We start from the raw sequence: 26461 nt of genomic DNA, 5'->3' as shown, positions 1-26461 counted from the left end.
AATCCTCCGAAGGCTCCTTCCTTCCGCAGCGGCGAGAGCCCAGGCGGTGAGGGCCGGGGCTGGGCTTGGCCATCGGTGAGCCTTCGGCGCTCCGGGCGCTGTCCGCCGCGCCCTGGTGCTGAACCGCGCCTCGCTCCCAGCCCCGCGCGTTGGGCCTAGGCGGGGCCAAAGGCAAGCCGCGGAAGCTTTGGGGAGGGCGCCATCTATGTGCCGCGCGGGGCGACGCAGCCGGAGAGGCGAACCCCTTGGAAAACGTCGGAGGAGCGCCTCCGCCAGCTCCCGCGCCCCGATTGGGATCCGAGCGCCTCCGGCGAGCGAGAGAGCGAGCGCCTCCCTCCCTCCCTGCCTGCCTCCCTGCCTCCCTCCCTCCGCCCCTCTGGGCAGCGGGAGTGCCCGCCTTCAGCATCTGGATGGCAACCTTTCAGCCCTATCTACGGAGCAGGGGCTCGGCAAGGGGATGGGTCGCCCTGGCGTGGCGTGGCGAGTGAGCCCACGGCCCAGGAGGTAAGGAAGGCAGGCGGGGGACAGGCGGGGAGGGGGCTGTGTGAGAGAGCCACGGGGAGGGGCGGATTCCGCTTCCAGGCAGGAAAGAGGCACGAGTTTGCCTCTCTCCTTGGAAGTCCTACCTCAAGTGGGGAGGGACAGGGATGCGCAGGCATCAGCCTTCTTTTTCTCTCTCCCCCCCTGCCTTTTCTCCCCCTGTTTTGGCTTTCCGCCCTCTGCTAACTCGCGCATCAGCTCCTTCTGCTGAACTCCTACACACATACACACACACAAACCCCGCTTAAGTATAATCTGAATCTCCCAACGAGATGACGCACGCGGGGAGGAAAAGGCAGCCCAGCGCCTCTGTATTCCGCGTCCGCATTTGGTCTGACTTTCTCCAAGTCGCTCCGCTCCGCAGCCATCGTTCCCTCCGGGCAAAGAGTGCGCCCGTCTCGTGCGAGGTCGTGAAAAACGGACCTAATCCAACGCAGAAGTGAAGTTTTAGCAAAGGGGGACCTGAAGGACATGAGACTTGGCCCCCCTCGGGGTGGGAGTGTTTGTAGGAAACCGAAGGCGCGGAAACTATGTCTCCAGGGAGGCACCTATGAGCTGAAGAGTTGACTCTCTTTCCCATGGAAAGGAAGCGAGTGGGCACGAGAAACTTTGCCGGCAAGAGCTACCAGGGCAAGGGCACCGAAGGAAACAACAGGTAACTTTTCTGTCCCTCACCAGCATCGTATCCCCATTCTTTGCCAGGCACGATGTGTGTGTGGATGACTTCTCTTGTTGGATGTTGCGCTCAGTGCCTCCATCCTATCATTCCAAACCCTTTTCTTTCCAAAAGAGGCACTTGGATCTTGGTCTCTGAATCCTCTGAGAGGAGAAAGTTAGAAGCGCTTGACCAGACTCACCAGACTGATCAGATTCACACAGAGAATCCACAAGCTGGATTTGAGGGTGGTTGGTTGCATTTATATGCATTCCAACTCAGTAGTTTGTCAGGTGCAGCAATAACAAGCTGTTTAGTCACCTTCCCCGGGGCTAATGACATTTTCTGAGTCCTCTAACCTGCATCTGGAGAATCCAGAGGTAGGCAAGACCATTAACATTTCTTCTCAAGAACAAGCCTTTATTTCTCTTCTCTCTTTCTGCAGGGATCGCCTCCTGTATTCTATGGGCTCTGGGCAATTATTTCTTTTGATTTTGAGTTAAGGTCAAGCCATCGTGCTTATGGTGTGATGCTGAATGGGTAGCTGGATAGGACAAGTGAAGTTTGCATGCTTTTATCCTGTTGCTTTTAGCTTCGCTCAGGAAAGAAGAGAGGAAATCCTTCTCAAACGGTTTTATTATTTCTCACCATAGAGAATAAGGATGAGGGTGTCGAAGTCTCTTCTGAACTTAGTTTGCATTTTAAATGTAAGGATACTTGAAATTGGAGCCCGACCCATATTTTGAAAGACAATCAAGTAAAGACTCAGCATAGCACTTTCCCCCTGCACTTCCTTTCCATGAAACTCCAATTTGAGTTTGTCAGCTATTATCCTTTAGCACTGCTGTGGTCTGTTTGTATAGATAGTACTTATAAATACTTATAAATCTTTTTAAACAAATCCTAGCTAAAGATGTTCAGAGGCACTCCAAAATATTGGCATGGCTGGCAGAAGTTAATGAGATGAAAATTCATCACTTCGTTCCTGTTCCTCCTGAGCGAACAGGAATAAATATGTGTTCCTCCTGAGTGAACAAGCAGAAAATATGAAGTTCTCTTCTTTGGTGTGCTATCAATTCCAGAAAGAAGGGCGGATTTGTGTTTTTGAAAAGAAATCAAATTATTGTCAGTGAAGCAAGTTGTAGCCCAAGCAAGGCTTATGTCATATGCCAAAAGAAAAAAAGGGGGAAAAAGATGGAGTGGCAAGATGGATGAGATCTTTGGGGGAAAGGTCATTGTGAAACAAGAAAGAGGCACTGTGTATAGCTTTCGTAGCACCTTGTGAGTTAACTAGAAAAAATATGGTCTGTTTGCTTCTGCAGTCTGTTGAAATTTGCTTTAACTCAAAAGGGTCACTTTGTGCATACAAGCCCTTCTAGTCTTACTCTCACCAGTAGTCTGTTAGATCAAGGGCACTGGGATGACATCTGCATCTGAAGGCATCTCTATCACATCCTCAACATTATTTTAAAGAATGTATGTCTGATCAAAACTCTATAATTCCTTTTTTCATTGTGTTCAATAGATTGAGAAAAGCACTTATGTAGAATGCACTTCATTTCTTATGGTGTTTTACATACCTCACAGTCCCTGTTGTAAATGCTATGTATTTATGTGTGCACATGTGCATGGGCATCATTTGGCTATCAAAATAGTTATCATTTTAAAATACTTTTATATACACTGGAAGATTGTAGGCTATTAAAGATTGCTTGCAGTGTTTTCCATCAAGAAGTTTATTTGTGGGGAGAGGGGAGGCTTTAGGAAAGAAATGTAAGCCAAACTAGTTATTTTACTGTTTTAAAAAGCTATAAACTTATGGGGAGGAGCACCCAGTAGCACAGCGGGTAAAACTGCTGAGCTGCTGAACTTGCTGACTGAAAGGTCGGTGATTCAAATCCAGGGAGCAGGCTAAGCTCCCGCTGTTAGCCCCAGCTTCTGCCAACCTAGCAGTTCAAAAACATTCAAATGTGAGTAGATACCGTTCCAGTGGGAAGGTAATGGTGCTTCATGCAGTCATGCCAGTCATATGATCTTGGAAGTGTCTACGGGCAATGCCAACTCTTTGGCTTAGAAATGGAGATAAACACCAACCCCCAGAGTCAGACACAACTAGATTTTATGTCAGGGGAAAACCTTTACCTTAAATTCATGGGAATAACTGGGCATGATACAAATAATTGGAACAACTTTGGGGTTGTTGTGTGTTTTCCGGGCTGTATGGCCATGTTCCAGAAGTATTCTCTCCCAACGTTTTGCCCACATCTGTGGCAGGCATCCTCAGATTTTCACAACCTCTGAGGATGCCTGCCATAGATGTGGGCAAAATGTCAGGAGAGAATACTTCTGGAACATGGCCATACAGCCTGGAAAACACACAACAACCCTGTGATTCTGGCCATGAAAGCCTTCGACAACACATGGACCAACTTTCTTTGCTTTCTCATTCCACCACTTTTTCATTCATTGGCAAAACCAAGTACTGTATGTGTATAGCACCCACAAACTGCACATTTCTGTGGAAATTGTAGTAAGACAAAAGGAGAGTTGACATCTACCTGTTGTCAAATATAAGGCATCCATTGCATGCCAATCTGTGAAACACCCTTTGCAAATTGAATTGGGTACAAAAATTTGCCTGCTCATCTCAGACATACTGCTTTTTGGTATCAGTGACCACCAAGTGATATTACTTGATATACTTGGTCTTTTATTTTGAGGAAATATATGCAAATTGAAGAAGCAGTTTGCAAATTCCATCACACTTGGAAGCATCCCTTGAAAGCAATTGAACTAATTCTTAGTTGAGTAGCTTGCACAACCTCAAGTTTCTTCACTTTGTTTATATCTGAATAAGATTTTTTGGACATCCCTAGTACACTGAGTATATTTGCTTGGCAATCCCTGTAATTCTTAGAAGTGGTCGTTTACAGTGCACCCCTCTCGCTATCTACTTGGGGAAGCTTTAGGAAATCCGAGAAGACCTACTCCCAAAGGACTACACCACAAGACTTCAGTATTATGGATGTTTTCTTGGAATGGAAGTAAGGCATGCTGGATTCCAGTAAGATTTACTTCTGAATAAATAAGCACAGAATGCCAAGAGTGATACATTTTAATAGACAGAGTGCTCTATATAATTGTTCGGCCCAACTAGAGCAGACTCACTGAATTAATGGAAGTTACATAAGTATTCATCTATCAAGTTGCCATCAATTCAGTGGAGCTACTGTGGCTGGATTTAGTCCAGTTTACTTGTACATTTAAATTTCTTGGCCAGTTTTACAATACGTCTACAAACTCAAAAGGCTTTTTAAAAGAAAGAAGGAAAATCAAAATTTTTAAAAGGTGCAACCTACTTATGATCTAAGTGTCCTGCTGCTGTTTCATGGGATGCATTTAGAAAGCCTTGGGCGACAGAGTGGAGTGGGCATGCACACACTGGGAATTTATGAAAAAGATCTGCATTATGCAACTGTAGAGCCTCATGCCTCAAATAAATTTTCAAGCAAACTAAGTTTCAAATGCACACATATCACACGAATCCAGGATGTTCTGAAAGGCTTAATTATGTAGCCCAAATGCTGAAGTCAGTAGTGACATTTCCTACTAATATTGCATAGTCATTTGAGTCAAAAATGGTTTTATGAATCCCTAGATTAGAGGTGGGAAAATGTATCATGTGGACCACATGTAGTCCCTCCAAGGGTCAAAACAAATATACAAATCTCTCAGGGGTGTAGAAATCATTTCCACATATTTGGAGCCTCCCGCAGTGCTCAAAATAAAATTTTACAAAATTTTTCAAAAATATTTTCCCCCTCAAAATATCCCAAAATGCCCTTTAGGGGCCCAGGAACATGCAAAAACATGTCTCTATGGTTAGTTTTACACATACACTATAATTCAGTTTGAAAAGGATTAAAAGGAACTGGTTTCACCATGCAGTACCTACGCAAACACCTCAAGAACTGGTTTGGTGCTGGAATGGTGGCCACAGTGTCTGCTGAATGTGGATCTGAACTGAAGCTAGGAACCACAGTATCTGTGGCTAGACAGCTGCTGGATTTTTTTAACCATCCCACTGAGATATGCTGTTGTACATATCCATGTCCATTCATGATCATCTTGGTTTGGAGTTCTGCATGGAATATACTATAATCGGCTGCAGGACACTATCTGGCTTTTTCCAGACATTCTGGTGAAATTTTTTAACACACTGTTTTAGGTTTAATGTGTGCTGCAATGCACATTGGGGATGAATGTTTTGTGGAGACACCGCTCTCCAGTTGGCTTCAAACTGTATTACAGTGTCTATAGGTAAAGGTTTTCCCCTGACGTTAAGTCCAGTTGTGACTGACTCTGGGGATTGGTGCTCATCGCCATTTCTAAGCCGAAGGGCCGTTGTTGTCCGTAGACACCTCCAAGGTCATGTGGCCGGCATGACTGCATGGAGCACCGTTACCTTCCCGCCGGAGTGGTACCTATTGATCTACTCACATTTGCATGTTTTCGAACTGCTAGGTTGGCAGGAGCTGGGCCTAACAGCGGGCGCTCATTCTGCTCCCGGGATTTGAACCTGGGACCTTTTGGTCCACAAGTTCGGCAGCTCAGTGCTTTAACACACTGTGCCACCAGGGGCCCACCAGTGTCTATAGATATAGATAATATAGAACTGCCCTATATCCCATAGAGGGTGCTTGAAGGCAAAAATTGTTTCTTTTGCATAAGCAGGTGCTGTCTTCCAAGGTCTCCTGGAGAGCTAATGAACCCCCCGCCCTAGTCTTCCACTGTTCATCACCCCTGCCCTAGATATTGTCATAATTATTTGACAGCTATATTGCCACTAAAAAAAAACACCTGTATGCCATGTGTTATATTATAGGAGATCATAAATAAGTTCTGTTCCACTACACTCATAAATTAAATGAGTTTCATAGCATAACTCATGAAGGTTGACTGATCATATGAAGCTCTTTAATTGTTTTAAAGCAATCCTTCATTCCTACTGCTGAAAATCTCCACGTAACAAATAATTGCTTAACTTATAGGACTGTGCTGTGTTTGCCTCTGGCAGGCAATGAAGTGCCAACACTGGGTGAAATCATATTGGTGTACACAATTATGTGCCTTCAGTTCAACTCTGAATGATGTGGATTTTAAGTAAGAATTTGTGACTAGTTCAAGGTCAGCTGAGAAGTGTTTCAAATCCTGGTCTCCCAGAATCCTAGTTCACTCAAACCATAATACTACATGATGTCTTTTGTTCCATATTGTGCATGTTCTATTACAAATGCAAGTGGACGTTTTTGGTGGTTGGGAAATAGGTGTACCTAGTTCATAATTGTATAGTTTCAAAGTATAACTATGTGATTCAAATTGAATAATTGAATCAAATTAATTTAATTACATCTTGACTCACCATTTAACTATCAACTTAATGGGACTATTTTAGTTGGGACTAACCAACAGGATTCCAGCTACCCTGTCCCCCCCCCCCCCCCATAAGACAGGGTTTTATATTAATTTTTGCTCCAAAAGATGTGTTAAGGACTGTTTTCAGAGGCAGTCTTATTTTTTCCAAATTGACTTTTTAAATGAATTATATCTAGGGCTTTTTTTAAAAAAAAAAAAAAAATTGAGCCTATATTTTGAGCATCCCCAGAAATGCTGTAAAATCATGATAGGTCTTATTTTCAGGGTAGATCTTATTTTAAGGGAAACAGGGGTATATAGTTCCACATTCTTAGGTGAAGTTTACCTGTTTGTCAGTGTATTCAGTGTCTGGCTTAATTCATTGATATTGCAAAAACAAACACTGTACATTTCCCCCATTGCAGCATGGGACAATGAGGAGGCACACTGTGGGATACAAGTTGATTGCACAATGTTGGTGTTCAACAGAAGTTAAATCTAATGCAGCTACAATGTAATAGAACTTCTATTTATACAACACAAGCGTGGTAAAGGTCTTTTAAAAGTGGAATTTACATGAAAAATTCTTCTTCAGGCACAGATTCTAAAATGATGGCTTTTATGCTCTAGCATCTACCTCTTCTTTTTCTTGTTTTCTAGTGGTAAACAAACTTCAGAGGTTCTGCATCCCAGAACCAGAAAGCAATAATATTTTCCAGCAAAGTAAAGGTAGTTCATCTCATGGGCAGAACAGTGTATGAGATGTATGGTTTTGTTGCTCTGGTCTTCTCTTTTCTCTCTTAAACAACATATAACTTACCAGCATATTAGGATGTCAATCTGATGAATGGTGTAATCTTCAGAATTACATTTGATTAAGATTTTGATGACTATTCTTCTTGATGGACCTTCTTCTTCTTTATAGTCTTGTCTGTTAGTCTCATATTGTTGTATCAGGGAATATACAATTTCAGCAGACATAAACTGTCTTTTAGAAGTCATCATTATCATTATCATGCTCCTCATGATGGAACATGATTGTCTTTCAGAAGTAGAGTCTTGGAGATGGGTCCACAAGTGACTGTAGAGACCTATTTTGGATTAGCATGGTCTATCACACTGAGGACATTGATTTTCCGATGGAAGACAAGGGTTTGCTTGATGCACCTTCCTCTTGTCTCATTTCTCCCTTTCACGCTCTATTCATGCCTCTTCAAAATCCATTGCACTGTTGGTAACAGCTGACATCTAGTTGGAACACTTATGAGATAGGGATTCCCAGTTCTTGGGTGGCATCTCCATGGAGATTGCTTCCTTTAGAGTTGAAAGTGGATTACATGTTTTCTATGAACACTTCTTTTATTCTGCAAGTATTGTCAACTCATTATAATATAGAACACCACATTTTTTGCGTTCTTCAATCTATTCAAACCACCTTCTAGTGATAAACAAAAGGACAAAATACACTTATATTACAGCCTGTTTTTCTACAATGGATAAACATTGCACCTTAGAATGCAATGGGCAACAGGCTAGTTTATAGAGCATTGCTGAATGAGCCCTGTCTAAGAACATTTAGGTCACCCTGAATTGTAAAAAGGATATAAGCATGGAGCTTGAGTTTCAATGTGCAATAAAGTTTCATGTCTGAATTTATACATCAAACTTCATTATCTTAAAGTAAGAAGATCAAACACAGATTGTTTGCATCTAACCCTCATAATCACTGTGAGAGTGAGTAGTTTAACCCCCTCTCTTATATTTGAAATATGTAAGGTTGTACTGAACATTGCATTCCCTATCCTTTTGAAGTAACTATGAAGGTGCCTTGGCTTTTGTATATGAAACAGAATTATGCTTGATTCCAGTGTACATACCATTGAACACTGAGATGTCACTATCATTCTAGTATTTCACTATTCAAAGGAATTATTCTGTTACAGAGGAAATATGTGAATACTTTGTTACACATGGTATAATTAAATCAAAGGACCAATTTAGCTTAGCTACTGTGTGTTTATTCAGTGGTTTGCACCTTATCTCAATTGGTCCTTTTGGCAAAACATACCATGTGATGGTGATGGATTTTGTCACTGAATAATTGTTTAGTGATGTTTCAAGCAATGATTTAATCATAGATTGATTTTCCCAGTTCTCTTGCCACATTTCAAAGATATATTGGTGTCAATTACTACAGAACTCTAGAGATAGATATGCAGAACTCTCTTAACAATTAAGATGCATCATGATATAATGGCATGGATAAACTGAATGTGCAGTGATGTTGCCATACACTAACAGCAAATAAACTGTCATTTTCGATGCATTTATAATAATTTGTACATAATGCATACATACAACTGATATGTCATTCGATAACAGAAATTCTCTATGGAGTTTCTATGAATAAATAATGAAATTATTTAAAAAGTTGCAGTCAAACAACTGCAAACAAATGCAATAGAACTACAGAACTGAAAACAGCACATCAAAATAGAGATAAGAAAAATGTTCCAATATTTAACAAAATAACATACTAGAGAGAGTGTTTTGTTTTCAGAAAGATAGGACTTTAAGAACTACATCATTATTTTCAAAAGCCAGTGAAAATGATTTAAAACTCTGGAGAAGAGTTGTTTGGTGTCAAAATAACCAATAGGGCAACCAGCTGGGTTTCCAAGGACCTTTCTGTCAGAGACACCCACTTTACTTCAATTGAAGGGAACAGTACTTGGAAGAGGAGAATACATATTTAGAAAAATTAAAACAGTCCTTGTAGGAGGATCATGATTAAAAGGTTTGGGTACATGTGGAAGAGGCTATTTCAAGGCCTTAAACCATGAAGGCCTCTTAAGTCAAGACCAATACTTTGAGCTGTAGCCAGCAATAATAACAAATATCATGACATGGTGTGTGCATAATGCTCAGCCTTTCTACCATATTCTGCACCAACTGCTGAATGATTTTCATTGCAATCACCAAAAAGAAGGGTTACCAAAGCATGCATCCTGAGGGCTAGTTTCAGTAGGGAGGAGTATAGCAAAATGTCCACTATTAGGATAGAGAGGATGTAATGGGATGAAGTTGTGTATTGCAAAGACTTTGAAAGAGAACAGCGTAACTAATCCCTTGCAAGATTGCTCTCATTGATGGTTAGGTTACTATCTGCTTACTAGACTTCTGGACAGCACCCAAATGCAGCATTGTACTCCATGTCCATTCCCAGGAATAAATAATGGCTATTCATTTACACAGGAAAACAGCTACACTGGGGAAAAAAATAAACATATTTATTTTGTCCCTGTGGCCCAATAATTAAGAATAATTAAGAATCAAGTGCTTACGTCTCCAGCTTTTTAGACAAGCCCTGGATTTTATTTCCTGATTGACTTTTATAGACATGGGTATTTCATTCAACAAGACACTTTCTACCATTTCCATATTCTGATGTTGTTGCCACTTTACTGGTATAAACTGCTAGCGTCAATGCTGCCCATTTAATTGTTTTTGCAGATAGCTTTCTCAGTTTCACCCATTTTTCTCATTGCTTTTTTTGTGACATTAACATCATGAATAGTATTATTTCATTGTTTGAGAGCTGCATTTCCAGATTATCTAGAGAGTATTTAGTACTAAATAAATAAACAAGCACAGCAAACATGAGATTAAATGCACAAAAAACACAAAATGGCATTGTTTGAGGATGTTACAAAGATATTTAAATTCTTAGTGTGATATAAATGTGTATCAATGGAAGGTCTCCAACAGATGAAGTACTACATCAGGGGTCCCCAAACTAAGGCCCGGGGGCCGGATGCGGCCCTCCAAGGTCATTTACCTGGCCCCCGCCCTCAGTTTTATAATATAATATTTTTATATCAGTTTTAATAATATAATATATTGTATATACATATAATATTGATAATAATCTTATGTTATACATAATATACATAATATTAATACCATATAATAATATTAATTATATGTTATATATTATATATTATATAATAGTATAGTGGTATCGTTCAATATAGTAATATATCATGCTAATATTGTGTTATGCTAATAATATAATATATTGTATATACATATAATATTGATAATAATATGTTATACAATATAATACTAATAATAATACCATATAATAATTATATGTTATATATTACATATTATATAATAGTATAGTGGTATAGTTCAATATAGTAATATATAATGCTAATATTGTGTTATGCTAATAATATAATATATTGTATGTACATACAGCTGCTCTGAGTCCCCTTCGTGGTGAGAAGGGTGGGATATAAATGTAGTAAATAAATGCAGTAAATATTAATTTTAGACTTAGGCTTGGCCAAAGTCTGACATGACTTGAAGGCACACAACAACAACAACAACAATCCAAATTAACTTGACTGTCTCATTGGCCAGTAGCAGGCCCACACTTTCCATTGAAATCCTAATAGGTTTATGTTGGTTATAATTGTTTTCATTTTTAAGTATTGTATTGTTCTTTCGTTGTTGTTGTTATTGTTGCACTACAAATAAGACATATGCAGTATGCATAGGAATTTGTTTGTATTTTTTTTCCAAATGATAATTCGGCCCCTCAACAGTCTGAAAGTTTGTGAACCGGCCCTCTGCTTAAAAAGTTTGGGGACCCCTGTACTACATTTTTTCTCATTCTCATTCAATTTTTTTTTGGATTTTAAATATCTGTTTCCCTAATGGCCATATTTTTCTGTTTAGTTCCTCCCCTGGTATTTTGACTATAAAGAACTTACATTCAATTTTTTTTCTTCTGAGAAAACTGTATTTTGATGCTATGTCCACTTTGGTTGTATAAGGTTGATGTGAGTATGCATATGTTTTGTGATTTTTCAGAATGACTGTTATAAGATATAGAATCCTACTGGGTAACCCTTGGGCAAGCCCCACCATCTTACTCATTCTGGCAAGAAATCTCTGTGATGATTCAGGGCTACCAAAAGTCAGAAATGACTTGAAGGCAATCACAACACTTATCTTGTCAAAATATGTCAGCTCCCTAACAGGATTTTGGCCAGTGTTTTTGTTTACATAAGAGGCAGATAATCTGTGGCCCATGGGCTGCATTTGTTCCCATAAATATATTGGGGGTCCCAAAGCTCAAAACCCCAGACTTGAAAAAGAGCATAAGAGTTTTTTTTTATAGTCCTACAGCTCCTGGGTCTCAGTTTTCAAAATATCAGGCTAATTATCATCCTAAAATTGCTCGACAGCATTAAAAAGGTCATGAAAATTTGGTTTTCCTTGCCCTACTAAAATGCTGGAATGAAAGCTAAAACAAAACCAGATGTTGATTCACATCTGGGTCAGGCAGGATAAATTAATGTGATGCGGGTATTCAGAGAGAAAATTACTTGGTGCTCTTGTCCACCATAAATTTATATGAATCGGTATCACAGATGAATCTTGAAAAAGTACAGACATATCCACAATGATTACTGATATTCAAATGTATCAAATTTATCATATTTCCTCTCCATGTTCTAGGAATAAGCTCCGTTGAACATTGTAGGATTGATAGAATTACTCCTGAGTAAATATGTAAAAGACTAGGCTATGCATATTGCAAGTAAACACCCTGAACTTAGCAAAACCTGTGCTTGGGTAAACATGTACAGATTTGCATTGTATAATTTATCTCCTGGCCCCTGCCATTTCCAGCAAGGTATTGTCTCATCACTAATGTATTAGTAGCTGCAGTTGAAGCCCCTGCTCCTTCTTTGTACATTCTTCAACTATATTTTAAAACAGAGCAGGAATAGGCAATCAAAATATTTCAGAGAATGGAGCGATGCCTGGTGAGTTAAGTTTTAACTTAGAAAAATAGGTGAATAAGGGGACACATGATAGAGGAAGTGGTAGAAGCTGATTCCTAGGCCAATGGGGCAATGGATCCACATGAAGTTTTAGTCCAAACTCCAAAGCAGTCAGGCATATTAGGGGATTAGGGTTCAGCTATTGGTTACGGGAGTGTAAAATTATCCATGGTGCGGAGAAAGCAGATAAGAAGAAGCTTCCTCATGTGCCTTCTATCTGATTACAATATGGGATTGTCCAATGAAACTGAATGCCGGGGATTTTGGAGAGAAATGATTTTTTTTCAAACAGTGATTTTCTAAACTGTAGAAAATTCAATCACAGAATGTAGTATCAGCCACACACATGGAAACTATAAAAGAAGCTGAGATAAATTAATGAATGATAAGGCTACTGATGTCTACTTGTCATGCCAGCAATATATTATTTCTAATATCCAAGGAAAATTACCTCTATATATCAGTTGATGAACAACAACAATAGCGAAGGTTTACTGACTTTTTTTCTACCTTGTTGGTCATTGAATGCACAGCATACTGGCCTGGGATAGGTTGACCACCAGTATGATTTATCAGGTTTTCTTTTTAAATATTGTAATCCTGACCTAATGCAATGACCCATGTGCAGTCCAGCCAAAGACCCTTGAATATAATTGAAAGCACAGACCTGTAACTGTGCTCCAAAGTCTTACTGATTTCAGTGGAACATGCCTTTCTGCAGATTGTACAGCCTGAAATGTGAATTTCCCTCATTAAAATGTTTAGGCTCCTTTAGGAGAGGAAAGTGGAATATAAATAAATGCAACAATAACAATGCACTAGCCTATGATAATGCACTAATATAAAAGTTGTTACAACACTTTTAGATAATCAGGTTGTTATAAGGAATTTATCAGGTTTTAATCTGTTTTAATTTTTACTTTGTATGTTCTTATTGTATTGTTAGCCACTTTGAGTCCTGACTTGGTGCAGGAGAAAAGCAGGGTAAAAATCGACTTAAATAAATAAATAAACAATCACACTGACAAGCAAGTTGTTTGACTAATGCTGAATCTCTAGGCATTAGAGAAGGGTGTGTGTTTTTTTCTTGGCAGAAGTAACAGTCTCTCCCTAAGCACTAAGAATTCATCTATAGCCCAGTACATGCCAATGTTCCTAATGTGGGAGACCAATTGTTCAACAAAACACACCTTTAGCCTTTAGATCAGTGTTGGAATAACATATTAGCCCTGAATATATTTAGCTTCAATAAATCTTTAATAGATATTAGCACTTCCTTGGAGAGTTCCGAGTCACATGAAATTCCACTCTTTTTATTAGCATTATTATTGCCTTTATTCTGATGATTAGAAATCCATCTTGGTCTTGCAGAAGTGAAAAATGACTCTACTGGTTGAGCAGTGAGCAAAATAATTCAGCACTTTCAGCTCTTTCTGACAACTGCACAGAGTGATCAGATATGATCGGCTCCAGAGCTTATTTGCGTGCCTGGCAGGGAACTTATATTTGTGAAATAAATGCTCTATGTGTGAAGAGCTATATTGGACCTTTACACTGTGCAAAAGAAGCCCAGGTTGGCATTGGATTAATGGGGTAAATAAGCATCCCATTACTGGAACAGGGGTGAAGGGGGGTAGGGGTGGAATGGCCCACTGAATAGCATTTACATATATATGACTTTTCACATGGCAGACTGATGGGAAATCCTGTACAGGTCAAGCAAGGAGAGACATGCCCACTCCTCTCTTTATGTCCATGTGAATGTCCAGTCATATCTGCCAGGAGGAGGTTGTCTTTCATCACACACAGTACCAGTTTTATGTAATGCCTTATTGCACTTCAGTGATTAAGGCCCAGTGTTTACACTTGGGGAATGATAGATTAAGCTTGTTTGTAAGGCAGCAAATTTAAATTAGCGTGCTGATGCTACTTTTAAATGCTTGTAATGAGGAATGATTTGCTATTCACAAATTCTACCTATAATAATGTCATAACTTACCTATGTTGATTATCATATGCATGTTAAAAATCATTCTTCAAGATAGAAACCTCAGAGAGATTTGAATTGGGGGAGCAAAAACAGCTCACTGCTGGGGATCAGCACAGAACTGTCAATCTCTGCCTTGATGCCTATGGCTGCTTAAATCCTAGGCTTCTTGTGCTGTATTGACTGTGAACCAGAAAGGATGATGCCTTGCATATCTGATGTTACCCATTCCAGAGAATAAGCACTTATGCATAGGATTCTTGGGAACAGCTGTCTAGTTCTCTGAGTCTTCTAGTAGTTGCCAGGACAAATATAGAATGCAATGGTTGCCACTGGAAATATGTCTCACCTATTTAACACCTTCATTTATCACATTTTAAAAAATCTTATTGCTCTTCCATCACAGAAAGGCTTATGTGAATTATTGGAATAACTCAGAAAAATTGCCACTCACTTGGTATTCTGTTTAATTGTATTTTAGATGGAATTAAACTGAAGCCAAGTGGTTTTTAAAAAAGAAGACAAAGAAGAAGAACAATCTTCATCCTTCCAGAGCTCCAATTCATCATGGCAGCAGGTGTAGCAGCATGGCTGCCCTTTGCCAGAGCAGCTGCCATAGGATGGATGCCGGTAGCCAACTGTCCTATGCCTCTGGCCCCAACAGATAAAAACAGACGGCAGGATGAGCTGATAATTCTTAATGTGAGTGGTAGGCGCTTCCAGACATGGAGGACTACATTGGAAAGATATCCTGACACTCTCCTTGGCAGCACAGAAAAAGAGTTCTTCTTCAATGAAGATACAAAGGAATATTTTTTTGACCGGGACCCTGATGTCTTTAGATGTATCTTAAATTTTTACAGAACTGGCAGGCTGCACTACCCAAGATATGAGTGCATCTCAGCCTATGATGAGGAGCTTGCCTTCTATGGGATCCTACCTGATATAATTGGGGATTGCTGCTACGAAGAATACAAAGATAGGAAACGAGAAAATGCTGAACGGTTGATGGATGACAATGACTCTGAAAACAACCAAGAGTCTATGCCAGCCTTGAGCTTCCGGCAAACCATGTGGCGAGCTTTTGAGAATCCCCATACCAGCACCTTAGCCTTAGTCTTTTACTATGTCACTGGCTTCTTTATCGCCGTCTCTGTGATCACCAATGTGGTGGAGACTGTGCCATGTGGCACCGTCCCTGGCAACAGGGAACTGCCATGTGGGGAGAGATATGTAATGGCTTTTTTCTGCTTGGACACAGCTTGTGTTATGATTTTTACAGTTGAATACCTTATGCGACTCTTTGCAGCCCCCAGTCGCTATAGGTTCATGAGGAGTGTGATGAGCATCATTGACGTGGTGGCCATTATGCCCTACTACATTGGCCTGGTGATGACCGACAATGAAGACGTGAGCGGAGCCTTTGTGACTCTGAGAGTTTTCAGGGTGTTCCGAATTTTCAAGTTCTCCCGCCACTCCCAAGGCTTGCGAATCTTGGGGTACACTCTGAAGAGCTGTGCCTCTGAGCTTGGTTTTCTCCTCTTTTCTCTCACGATGGCAATCATCATCTTTGCTACTGTGATGTTTTATGCAGAGAAAGGATCTTCATCCAGCAAGTTCACCAGCATCCCAGCTTCGTTTTGGTACACTATTGTCACCATGACAACCCTTGGGTAAGTGCGCTATATCTCTTTTCTGTTCAAAGGTCAAGTGTGCTGATTGGTGGGATTTGCTAAAATCCTGAGGTCACATAGCTCTTGGGCTTTTTCACCTGAAAATAGACAAAAGATTTAGTAGCTATTATCAGTAGTATTATAAGTATTATTGTTGTTATTCTTTCATTGTCACCTTGTAAATGACGACTAGCAAGTCAGACTTTCAAATCCCCAAGCACAGAATGCTAACGCGGCTTTGCAGCAATGATGTATCAGCTGGAACATCGTGGAAAACTGAATTGTAGTGTTTTAGACTAGACTGCATAAAACCTACCTTTCTTTCAATGTCATTATCATCTTAAGGAATATACTTTTACTACCTCATCACACTAGAGCACAAATCCACTTCAAATCTGGTTTGTGCCTCCTGCAGAATTCTGGGGTTTATAGTTTGGTGAGGCCCAGGACTTGTCTGGCTGAGCTGTTTAAAGCCCCCTCCCTAAAGTGGATTTAAAGTGGATCCAAGCTCTAGTGTGATGACGTCCAAAGTGTAATACTATTTGGATGGTTTTATCATTGCTTTTGATGGAGATGAAAATGGAGGTAAATCCAAATGGGTATCAAAATGATAAAGTAAGTTCTAGTCCTGTGAAAATGTGAGGGAGATGAGGAAGGAGAAGAAGCAACCCAAGGGTATAAGGAACTCAGTTGATTAAACTTGCTTCTTATTCAAATGTACACATCTTTTTCAAAGGTGTCTACTCAAGCATGACAATGTTTATCCCTGCAACCATCTTTCAGGCTGTTTGCTGAGAGAAACTTAATGCAAAACATTCAAGTACCTTTTTCACTGCCCAGCATATTAGCTAAGTGGAGTAAAAAACTATACGTGCACTGGAACATTTCATTGGGACGAGTATCAGAAGACAAATGTCAATTAGATACTACAAGCAATAATAACACTTTTTCATTCTCATAATTACTAAACAAGGCATGCTTTGCAGCAGGAGTTGTATTTGTTTTCAGAAACATAAAATATACTTTTGAAACCCAGAGCTTAAGAAAATGTTTTAAACCTTGGTTTTGGGGCTGTTGTTTTGCCACATAACAAAACGTAGGCACTGCAGACAACATACTAAGAGCTGGTAACGTTTTAGAGAAAAGAGTTGGCTTGTTAAGAATAAATCATTTTACCAGGAGCTCATGGATCACTAAAGGAAGCTTTTATTATACAATGCCCACAATATAACAGAGAAATACACAGTTAAGCCCATGTGTCTTTCAGATTAAACTAGATAAGATGGTCACATGCAAATATCATGCTTGAACCAGAGCTTGGAAAATGTATTCTTTTGAACTGCAGTTTCCAGCATGTTACAACCACTGGTTGGCTGGGGAATGCTAGGACTAGTGCACCCAAAAGAGAACAATTTCCAAGTTCTCTGCAGAGCACATAAGCTTGTCTTTAAATTTTTCATGGATTGTGTTGGATTGTCAGCTTTTTTTGCACTTGAATGTTTGAGCCAGTCAATTCTGCAGATCCATTAAGGGAAAAATATTCTCTCTCACACTCACATAGGATTATAGCAAGCATTATCAGTGTCTGTCCCAGCTGTTTAAAATGACCTAACCTTCAATGATCTCTATGTGTAATATTAGAATTTTATTTATGAAGCTAGAAGGTGAACCGTTTTTAGTCATATTTGTTTCTTCCTAGGATTTTCAGTTTCTCTTTATTTTTAAAAAAGCATATAGAAATTATTTCGTATTTCTTTGTTAACTACATTTGATTTGTTGCTGCTCCTGTTTTTAAATGCCTTCAGTTCATGTTGACACTGAACGTGCACATTACTGTAGACTGAATCTATTAAGATAATAATTCATCTCTCAAAAAAGGAAAACAGCTATGTTTTTTTGATATATTTTTTCTGGAAAAAAAAATGAACGTGAAATATTTGTGAACATTACATGATTTATTTGAGTGGTCATCTTCTAACCAATATAGCTACTCTTTAATTAGATTTGGAATATTACCATAGGAACTTTGGGAGAAAAGGTGTTTTTACATATTCTGAAATGTTTCTCATCTTTGTGTTGACTTCCTTTGATGTGAACAGGTTGAAAGTGGCTATATATATCTGCAGGTTATAATCAGTGAAGAAGGATGTGTATGCAGGGAAAATTATATTAAAAATCAATATGCACACGTACATTCAGGTGACAGTTGCTGCATAAATATTTTGAAGGGCAAATGGTGATAATGATGTGAAGTGATAGCAAAAGTGGAAAATGTTGTGCAAATTTACTCATGATAGCAAATGATGACTCCCTAGCACACAGGCAGATAAGAAACATGGAAAATCTTACAAATATTATAGAGTGCTGGACATGTATTTGTAGTAATGGCTAACATGTTTGGTTATGAAGTCTGTACCTACCAGATTTGTTCAAATACCATTTTAATTATCCCCAGTATGCATAGCCTCTGGCACCCACATTTCATATCTGGAAGTCACCAGGTTGTGGAAAGCTGGGATCTACAAAATGTTAATAAAGAGAGATTTAAGGATGTTGACAAACAACAAACTTTTGAAAAGAGATGTGCTTTTCTGACAGTTTTCCTATTTTCAGTGACAATATCCTCAGGATATAGAAAACTAGCTCTTTGTTAAATTATGTGGGGAAGGATGCCATGGAACCATTCATTTCTTCTTCAGCTAAATGAAGCTGTGCTTTAGTATAGCACCTTTCCATTCTTAATATAATCATAGTTCAAACCAATTGTTTTTGAGGACCCTAAAATAGGATAATCATAGAAATTATAGCAAGAGTGCTTGAAACTGTCTGATGAAGTTTAAAAATTGCAGACACTAAAATGTTGTATTTAATATTTGAGGATGACCATGACCTACTGTTCTCACCAGAATATTTAATGTACACATATATGTTATTAATTTTTTGATCTGTGATTATTTTAAATGAAAGAAGATGGGTAATCTAGATTTAGAATCGGATTACTGACATCTTTTAAAGATACAGACCAGTAAGGTCACCATACCAAGATTACACAATGAGGGAAAATTCTATAGCTCTCTGTAGCTCTCATTCTATAAACTTTCATCTTATCATGTCATTTGTCACAGGGTTGTTCAGCCAACCTGTGGCTTTATATTTCTGAGGCCACCCCATACTATAGTATACTGTTGTTTCGGAAAGGGCAACTTTGTAGCATTCTGCTGCCATCATGTTTCTGTATGTTGGAAGAAATGGTTCAGCAATTCTATTAATTTGGATTCATTCCAAGAGCAAATAAAATATTTGATTTTAAAACAATATCATTTATTTGAAGCTTTAAAAATTAAAACTGAGATATTAATTATGATGGTGGTGGGGGTGAGGGTAATCATACACATTTCCTTATATGTACCTGCCTGAGAAATGAGGTCACAAAATAAGCTCTCCATCGTGTCCCATCAGTGAGAGCAATATGAAGTGGGATGACATGGGAGAGGACCTTCTCTGCTGTGGCACGCTGGTTATAGAACACCCTCCCCTCGGAGGTCTGACAGATGCCAATACTAGTGTCATTCTGGCACCAAGTTTAAACATGTTTTTTATTAATGCCTTTGGGGATTAATTTATTTTGAAACATGCATATAACAGCTTTATATTGTTGTAGCCTTTAAAATTGGTTTAATTATTGCCTTGTTGAGTATATTCATATTTTTTAAAAAATATATTTCTATTCTTAATTTGGAGGTGATTATGCCACTTTGAGATACCAGGATAAATTATACACATTATACATATATTAATACATTCAAATAAATAAAATAACTTCATGAAATAAAATATCAGAGCCAGCTTTTGTCAACCTAGAGTCAACTAAACTTCTACTTTCACACTGGAGAAATCAAGTCACTATCTTAGTCTGGCACTGCCAGACAAGATGGACCTAGAATTAGAATAGGTCAACCTGTCCATTTGCATGAGTATGCAACCTAGTTTTGAGATTATTGGGATTAAATACATCTGGAAGGCAGAGGATTGTGTGAAATGGGCTAGATATTCAGACTATAGGCCGGTATTTCCCCATAATTCCTTGCTTTGATTAGAACTGGATGTCAAGACATTGGCTGACTACATCTGTAATATCCTATATGTTACAGGTTCAGGACCATCTCTGAGCCTGGAAACAGAACTACACAATTGAATCCCAAATTTCAGAACCAACCCACCCCTTCTTCCCAACCAGGAAGATTCTGGGAGATACACCACTTCATCACACAGTCTTCAGGAAGCATCCTAGGACACTTCCAGGATGCATCCTCAGCAGAGCCCTTCGGATGCCATCACATGACGTAAGGCTACCTCCAGTGTGGCTCTGTAGAGGAAACATCCTGATAGCATGCTAGAACTTCCCATATTCTCATTCAGAAGAATGGGGGGAAGCTGAGCAATGACACTTGAGTTGGAAGAGACCACATGGGTTATCTAGTCCAACCCCCTGACATGCAGGAAAAGCACAATCAAAGTATACCTGACAGATGGCCATCCAGCCTCTGCTTAGAAGTTTTCAAGGAAGGAGCTTCCACCACACTCCAAGGCAGAGAGTTACACTGCTGAATAGCTCTTACAGTCAGGGTATTCTCTCTAATATTCAGGTGGAATCGCTTTTTCTGTAATTTGAACCTATTGCTCCAAGTCCTAGTTTCCAGGGCAGCAGAAAACAACCCTGCTCCCTCTTCCTTATGACATCCATTCAAATATCTATACATGGCTATCATGTCTCATCTCATTGGACAAGTATTTCAGGTGAGGTCTAACCAAAGCAGAATACAAAGGCACCATGACTTCCCTTGTTCTAGACACTATACTCCTTTTGATACAGTCCAAAATCCCATTGACTTTTTGGTCTGCATCAAAAGTAGTATAGTGTTTAGTTCAAGGGAAGTCATGGTACTTCTCTATTGGATTTGAGAATTCTACAGATATAGGACAGGAATGGGGAATATGCCCCCCTCCCTGATATTTTGGGAGCCCTAGACATCCCAGCAAGGGTGAAGACTGTTCAACAATATTTGGAGAACCATGTCCTCATTAAGTTGTAATTTAAAATTTTGAATTTTTCCCCACTATTATGTTTCCTCGCAAGTTTGTTTTATGTAATAAACTGACAATTGTAAATACTTCACATGTTTTTAAACTGCTGTAGGGCAGGAGGGAGACAGAATAAAACTCACTAGCTTTTTGTTGAATTTGCCTCAGATTGTTTCAAACCTACATAAATAACATATGTATTACACAACATTTATTTATAGCGAAAGATCAAATACATCAAATTTGGCAGCTGTACACAAGGCACACATAAATCCATTTGTCACAGAAGTTTGAAAATCTTAGCCATATCTTCTAAATCTCTGTTAAGCTATAATCTGAGTCTGGGACACTTGTTTCTTCATTTATTTTTAAACACAGGGAGCATCAAGCAGGAACAGGAGAGTGGTTTCATTTGAAGGAAGCTTAATGTTACTATTTGAAGGAAAACCATCTGGATTTCAAGCTGAACTGTGGCATCAACTAGATAGTCATTGTCATCATTGTGGTAACAAACATCATCAGTATTCAGAAAGAATCTGAAAAATCTATTTGCTGCACAAAGAAAACAAAAACCAAATGATCAATTATATATAAACCAGATAATAAAACCATTATTATCATCAGTGTTGATGTCATGATCATCCTCCTGCCTTTTCCCCAGTTTGGGACTCAAGGTGGGTTACAAAGGTTTTAAAAAGACGCAGCTTAAACAAAATTACATTGTAGAAAAGAAAAATAATAATTATATTATGTACTTGTATTTAAGTCATCCTCATCTATAAGTCAAGAATTTGTTTATTTATTTTATTTATTTTATTTATTTACAGTATTTATATTCCGTCCTTCTCACCTTGAAGGGGACTCAGGGTGGTTTACAATGCACACATATCATATAACAGGAAATACCTCGAACAAATGTTGGCACAAATGTGGGGAAATAGGTTCATTCTCCCTCATGTGGTGGGACTGTAGAAAAATTCAAATCTTTTATAGTAAAATAAGAAAAGAAATGGAAGAAATAATAGGGAAAGAATTAATATGGGACAAAGCCAGATTTATGTCCCTCACAGTAATGGTAAGGGACGATAACAATAATTGGACCGAGGTTCTAAAATATATGACAGCTGCAATACAAGCCTCAATAGCCCGAGGATGGAGGGATGAGACAAAATGGGATGTAGAAACTTGGTGGCCTTATATATCAGAATATATAATCAATGATTTTATTAATCAAAGGAAAAGAAAATATACAAATAGTCTAAAAGAACAAGACTGGTTCAGGAAATGGTCAGTCCTAATTGACAAAATAGATGGAGACGAAAGATGCAACACCTTGAACCAGGCGTTCCACATGGTTAAAATGATACAATGATAATATATTGAATTGCAGTTCCGGGGGGAGGGGGAAGGGGGGAGGGCAGGGGAGTGGGTGACATTATTTATTTATTTATTTCTGGTGTTTCTACCCCGCCCTTCTCCCCTAGGGGACTCAGGGCGGCTTACAAGTTGGCAACACAGTGCCATCACATCAACAATACAATAGGCATTAAAAACTAAAAACATTTAAAACATCATAAAAACCAATATACAATAATAAACATTACCATGCACTGAGGTAATGTCCTTTCATTCACTAGACCTTGTTAATCCAGAGTCTTAAAAACCGACCGTGCCAAGCTCGAAGGTTTATTCATTGAACGCTTGAGCACATAGCCATGTCTTTAGTTTTTTTCTGAACCCTAGAAGGGAAGGAGCCTGCCGGATGTCATTGGGGAGGGAGTTCCACAGCCGAGGAGCCACCACCGAGAAAGCCCTGTCTCTCATCCCCACCAGCCGCGCTTGTGAGGCAGGTGGGATCGAGAGTAGGGCCTCCCCGGATGATCTTAAGATTCTCGTGGGCTCATAGGAGGAGATACGTTCGGATAGGTAAATTGGACCGGAGTCGTTTAGGGCTTTGTAGGTCAAAACCAGCACTTTGAATTGGGCTCGGTAGCATATCGGCAGCCAATGGAGCTGGCTTAACGGGGGTAGTACGCTCCCTGTAGGCCGCTCCCGTTATTAACCTGGCTGCTGCCCGTTGTACTAGCTACATTCCAAAGGATCGTTTAAAATGTCATTTAAGCATTAGTTACTTTTGGTATTATGTATATTGAAATAAGACATGCATCGCAAAAATATTGTTAATTGTTGGAATGTAAAAAAAATTAATTTTTTTTAAAAAATACACACATATATTTGGCAAACATTCAATGCTATTAGACATACGACATTGTGATGACTCATGGGCCTTGTAGTCCTGTTCCTAGTACTATTGTGGCAGACGAAGAGGAAAACATGGGGTTTTCGCCGGTTCAGCAAGAGCCGGAGTCTCTTCACCTGCAGGATGTTGATGTTTGTCCTCAAGAATTCAGCCAAACAGGCCTTGGGCAGAACTCCCCCCCGTTTCCCAGAAAAGAATCTTATTCCAGAGAAAGGGGAAACAGAGAAGCTCAATGGAGGAGTTTACGCATTGCTGCCAGAAATCAAGCTGATTAGGCTTGCTTCCCTTGGGAAATTCACACATCTGGACAGAGTTGGGTTTCGCTTCTCGTTCTCTAGGGAAAGAGTTCTGTTGGCGGGAAAACGAGACCCAATATAGGTGGTTGGCACGAGGAATTCCTTGTGGAGTCAATTGATCAGCTTCAGGAGAGAGATCGTGTGTGGACTTCGTACCCCAGTTCCTTGCTTCTCGGATCAAGTTTTCAAGCCTTGCCTAGCCTTGCAGTTTTACCACGGACCCTGCTCCACGCTCATGTTTGCCTTTGTTTCCAGTTATGAATCTAGCCAAGAATCAAGTTTAATTCCAGCCTTGTTGTCAAGCTTCATTGAACTCTAGGACTCTGCTAATTCCCCACACTATTGCTTGGCAAAGTGTGTGTTTCGGTCAAGTGGATTAAAACTTTGAACTCTAATATCTTATATTGGACAATACATTTTTGGACTATATTTGACCTCTTTTGAAAGGTCTGCTTCTGAACTATATTCTTCACTTGTTTTTATTGATTATATATATTTCTTTAATAAAGATATTAGATAGAGACTGGCCTCTGTGTAAGGTTATTGGTGCTCTGCAGCCAGGGTCCTGACAGACATATAGACAAACACAGAGGCAATTTAACATTTTCCAGCTTCCGGCTTCATGAGGGTATGCTCGATTCCAGCCACAAGGGGAGCTACCACTTCATCGTCCACTTATGACACTGAGTCCTTGATGGAGTACTTCCGCATTCCTTTCTGCACGCTGCTGGAAGTTTTATAGTGTCGTAAATTAGTTAAATTAACCTCCCCGCATAAAGCAGTACCTAAATTTTCTACTCAACAGATGCAACTGTCTTTCAAGCTGCTTAGGTGAACAGCGAGCTAGGATATTAATGGCCAGGAGCTCAATCCGACCCAGGCTGCCTTTGAACTCATGACATCTCGGTCAGTATTGATTTATTTCAGCTGGCTATTAACCAGCTGCACCACAGCCCGTCCCTTTGGCGCCAAAATAATACATTTTGATATGACCCATGGATAAGTCAAGGGTAAACCCCCAGAAAGGAAAAAGCCTCAGTGCCACCTGAGAGATCCAGTTGACCCTGGCTGCCACCATTTTTTCCTGCCCAGGCATTTTACAAAGCCAAAAGGTGCATCATGGCAGAGATAGTGCTCCTTTTAGAATCTCATGAGATAGATGAAACTCACTTTTTGCTACTTTATGCAAAGAAGGATCCCCTTTTTTAAGTAAAAGTTAAACTACTTACCTTGCTGTATTGAGGTTGTTGTTTTTTTTTACCAAAACTCTAGATTTATACATGAGTAGTACATACAGGTAGCTTATTGAAAATTAAGAGAAGCTAAAAACAAAATATCAAAACGAAAAACCAAAAATATAAATAGCATGGCACATTAAAAAAAAACAATTTCCCTGTGCCATCAGCCCTCAAGAGCTTGCTAAAACAAAAAGGTCTTTACCTGCCTATGCAAAGGATATCCAACAACCCTTTAGTTGATTAGTCAAGTAGATGAAATAAAATTGAAGGCTCTTAAAAGATCCATGTATGCATGCATGCTCTTTTTTATGATATAGAAAAAAATCATTTGTTTCAATTGCTTTTTAAATGGAAGCAAAAAAAACCAACAGCTCGGCTTCTGGGCACTTTTGCAGATATTTTAAATCCCCCCCCCATGACAGAGGCAGGTAGAGGAGAAAGAAGGAGGCTTTCAGATATCTGGATTAGGGATGCTGAACCTGTAGTTATTATTTATGTAAAGCATACAATATACATTTAAAATTGAATGTTTCCTTTCCTTACAGAAATATTCTTGCATAGCATACAAACAAAAATTGAACGTCTTTCTAAATAAATGTGTGAAATTCAGCGCAGTGTTTTGGATCTTTAACCCCTGAGAAGACTGGAGAATTGAACTAACTATTGCACATCTGGCAAAGCAAATGACTGGATTGCAAGAAGTTCCTGATAGGGTTGCCAGATCCATAGGCCTGACCCCAAGTCTCTAGTTGTTGTGGGTCATCACTGGACAGAATTGCACACATTCTCTCATTTTGTTGAGCTTGGTTTCAGGCAAGAAGAGGTGCCAGTGTGCAAATCCCTAGCCCAGGTAAGAGAGCAGCAGCTTTCTATAGACAGTAAGAATTCATTGGTTGATGCAGCTTTAAAAAACCAGGTTATGTGTAGTTGCTTAGCTCATTCCATCCTTCCTTCCCAGGCACTGTAGTGCCATGGCTCAGCCTCCCATCTGTTCTGCATCCACTTTCTGGCAAGAAGAAAGCAGGCTAGATTAAATGTACCTTATTCCATCTCCCTAAGAAAGTGAGAAGGAATAATCCCCACATTTCACCTTGATCGGGTAACAGCCCCTTTAGCTAAGATTTCTGTCTTAATTTTCAAACAGTGGGTGGGAGGGGGGAGTTCTCTCTGTGTGTACGTGCACTCGAATAACAAGCTGTGAGCAACCATGATTGGCATTTAATACAAGATGCTTAATGCCAACATTAGATGCCTTCCCTATATCTCTGTTTTCAGTGCTAAAACTTGAGGGTTTGGAACAAACTTGAACTGGTAACCCTATTTAATGGCCATCTGTCGGGGATGCTTAGAATGCGATTTCCTGCTTCTTGGTAGGGGGTTGGACTTGGTGGCCCATGAGGTTTCTTTCAACTCTATGATTCTATTTCCTGAAAACCAGACCATCCAATGCAATA

The 26461-nt window shown here is 39.5% G+C and overlaps 1 protein-coding gene across 3 annotated transcripts in view; it reads left to right on the top strand.

The window, feature by feature from the left end:
- The first annotated feature begins 213 nt into the window (after positions 1-213).
- Positions 214-26461, top strand: part of kcnd3 (potassium voltage-gated channel subfamily D member 3) — a 389138-nt gene continuing 362890 nt past the window's right edge. Inside the window, exons 1-2 of one of the 3 annotated variants that reach the window (XM_008109835.3) lie at positions 214-504; positions 14940-16131. In XM_008109835.3, the coding sequence (XP_008108042.1) occupies positions 15026-16131 (1106 nt within the window). In that variant the 5' untranslated portion in view covers positions 214-504; positions 14940-15025. Of the gene's footprint in view, positions 505-580; positions 1196-14939; positions 16132-26461 lie in introns of those variants that run through there. The other 2 variants (XM_003220438.4, XM_016993342.2) reach the window with 2 other exon arrangements.

This window comes from Anolis carolinensis, chromosome 4 (genome assembly GCF_035594765.1).
Source record: "Anolis carolinensis isolate JA03-04 chromosome 4, rAnoCar3.1.pri, whole genome shotgun sequence".
NCBI classification, from domain to species: Eukaryota; Metazoa; Chordata; class Lepidosauria; order Squamata; family Dactyloidae; genus Anolis; species Anolis carolinensis.
Note: the sequence above shows the minus strand (reverse complement) of the source record. Positions and strands in the feature narration are given on the sequence as shown.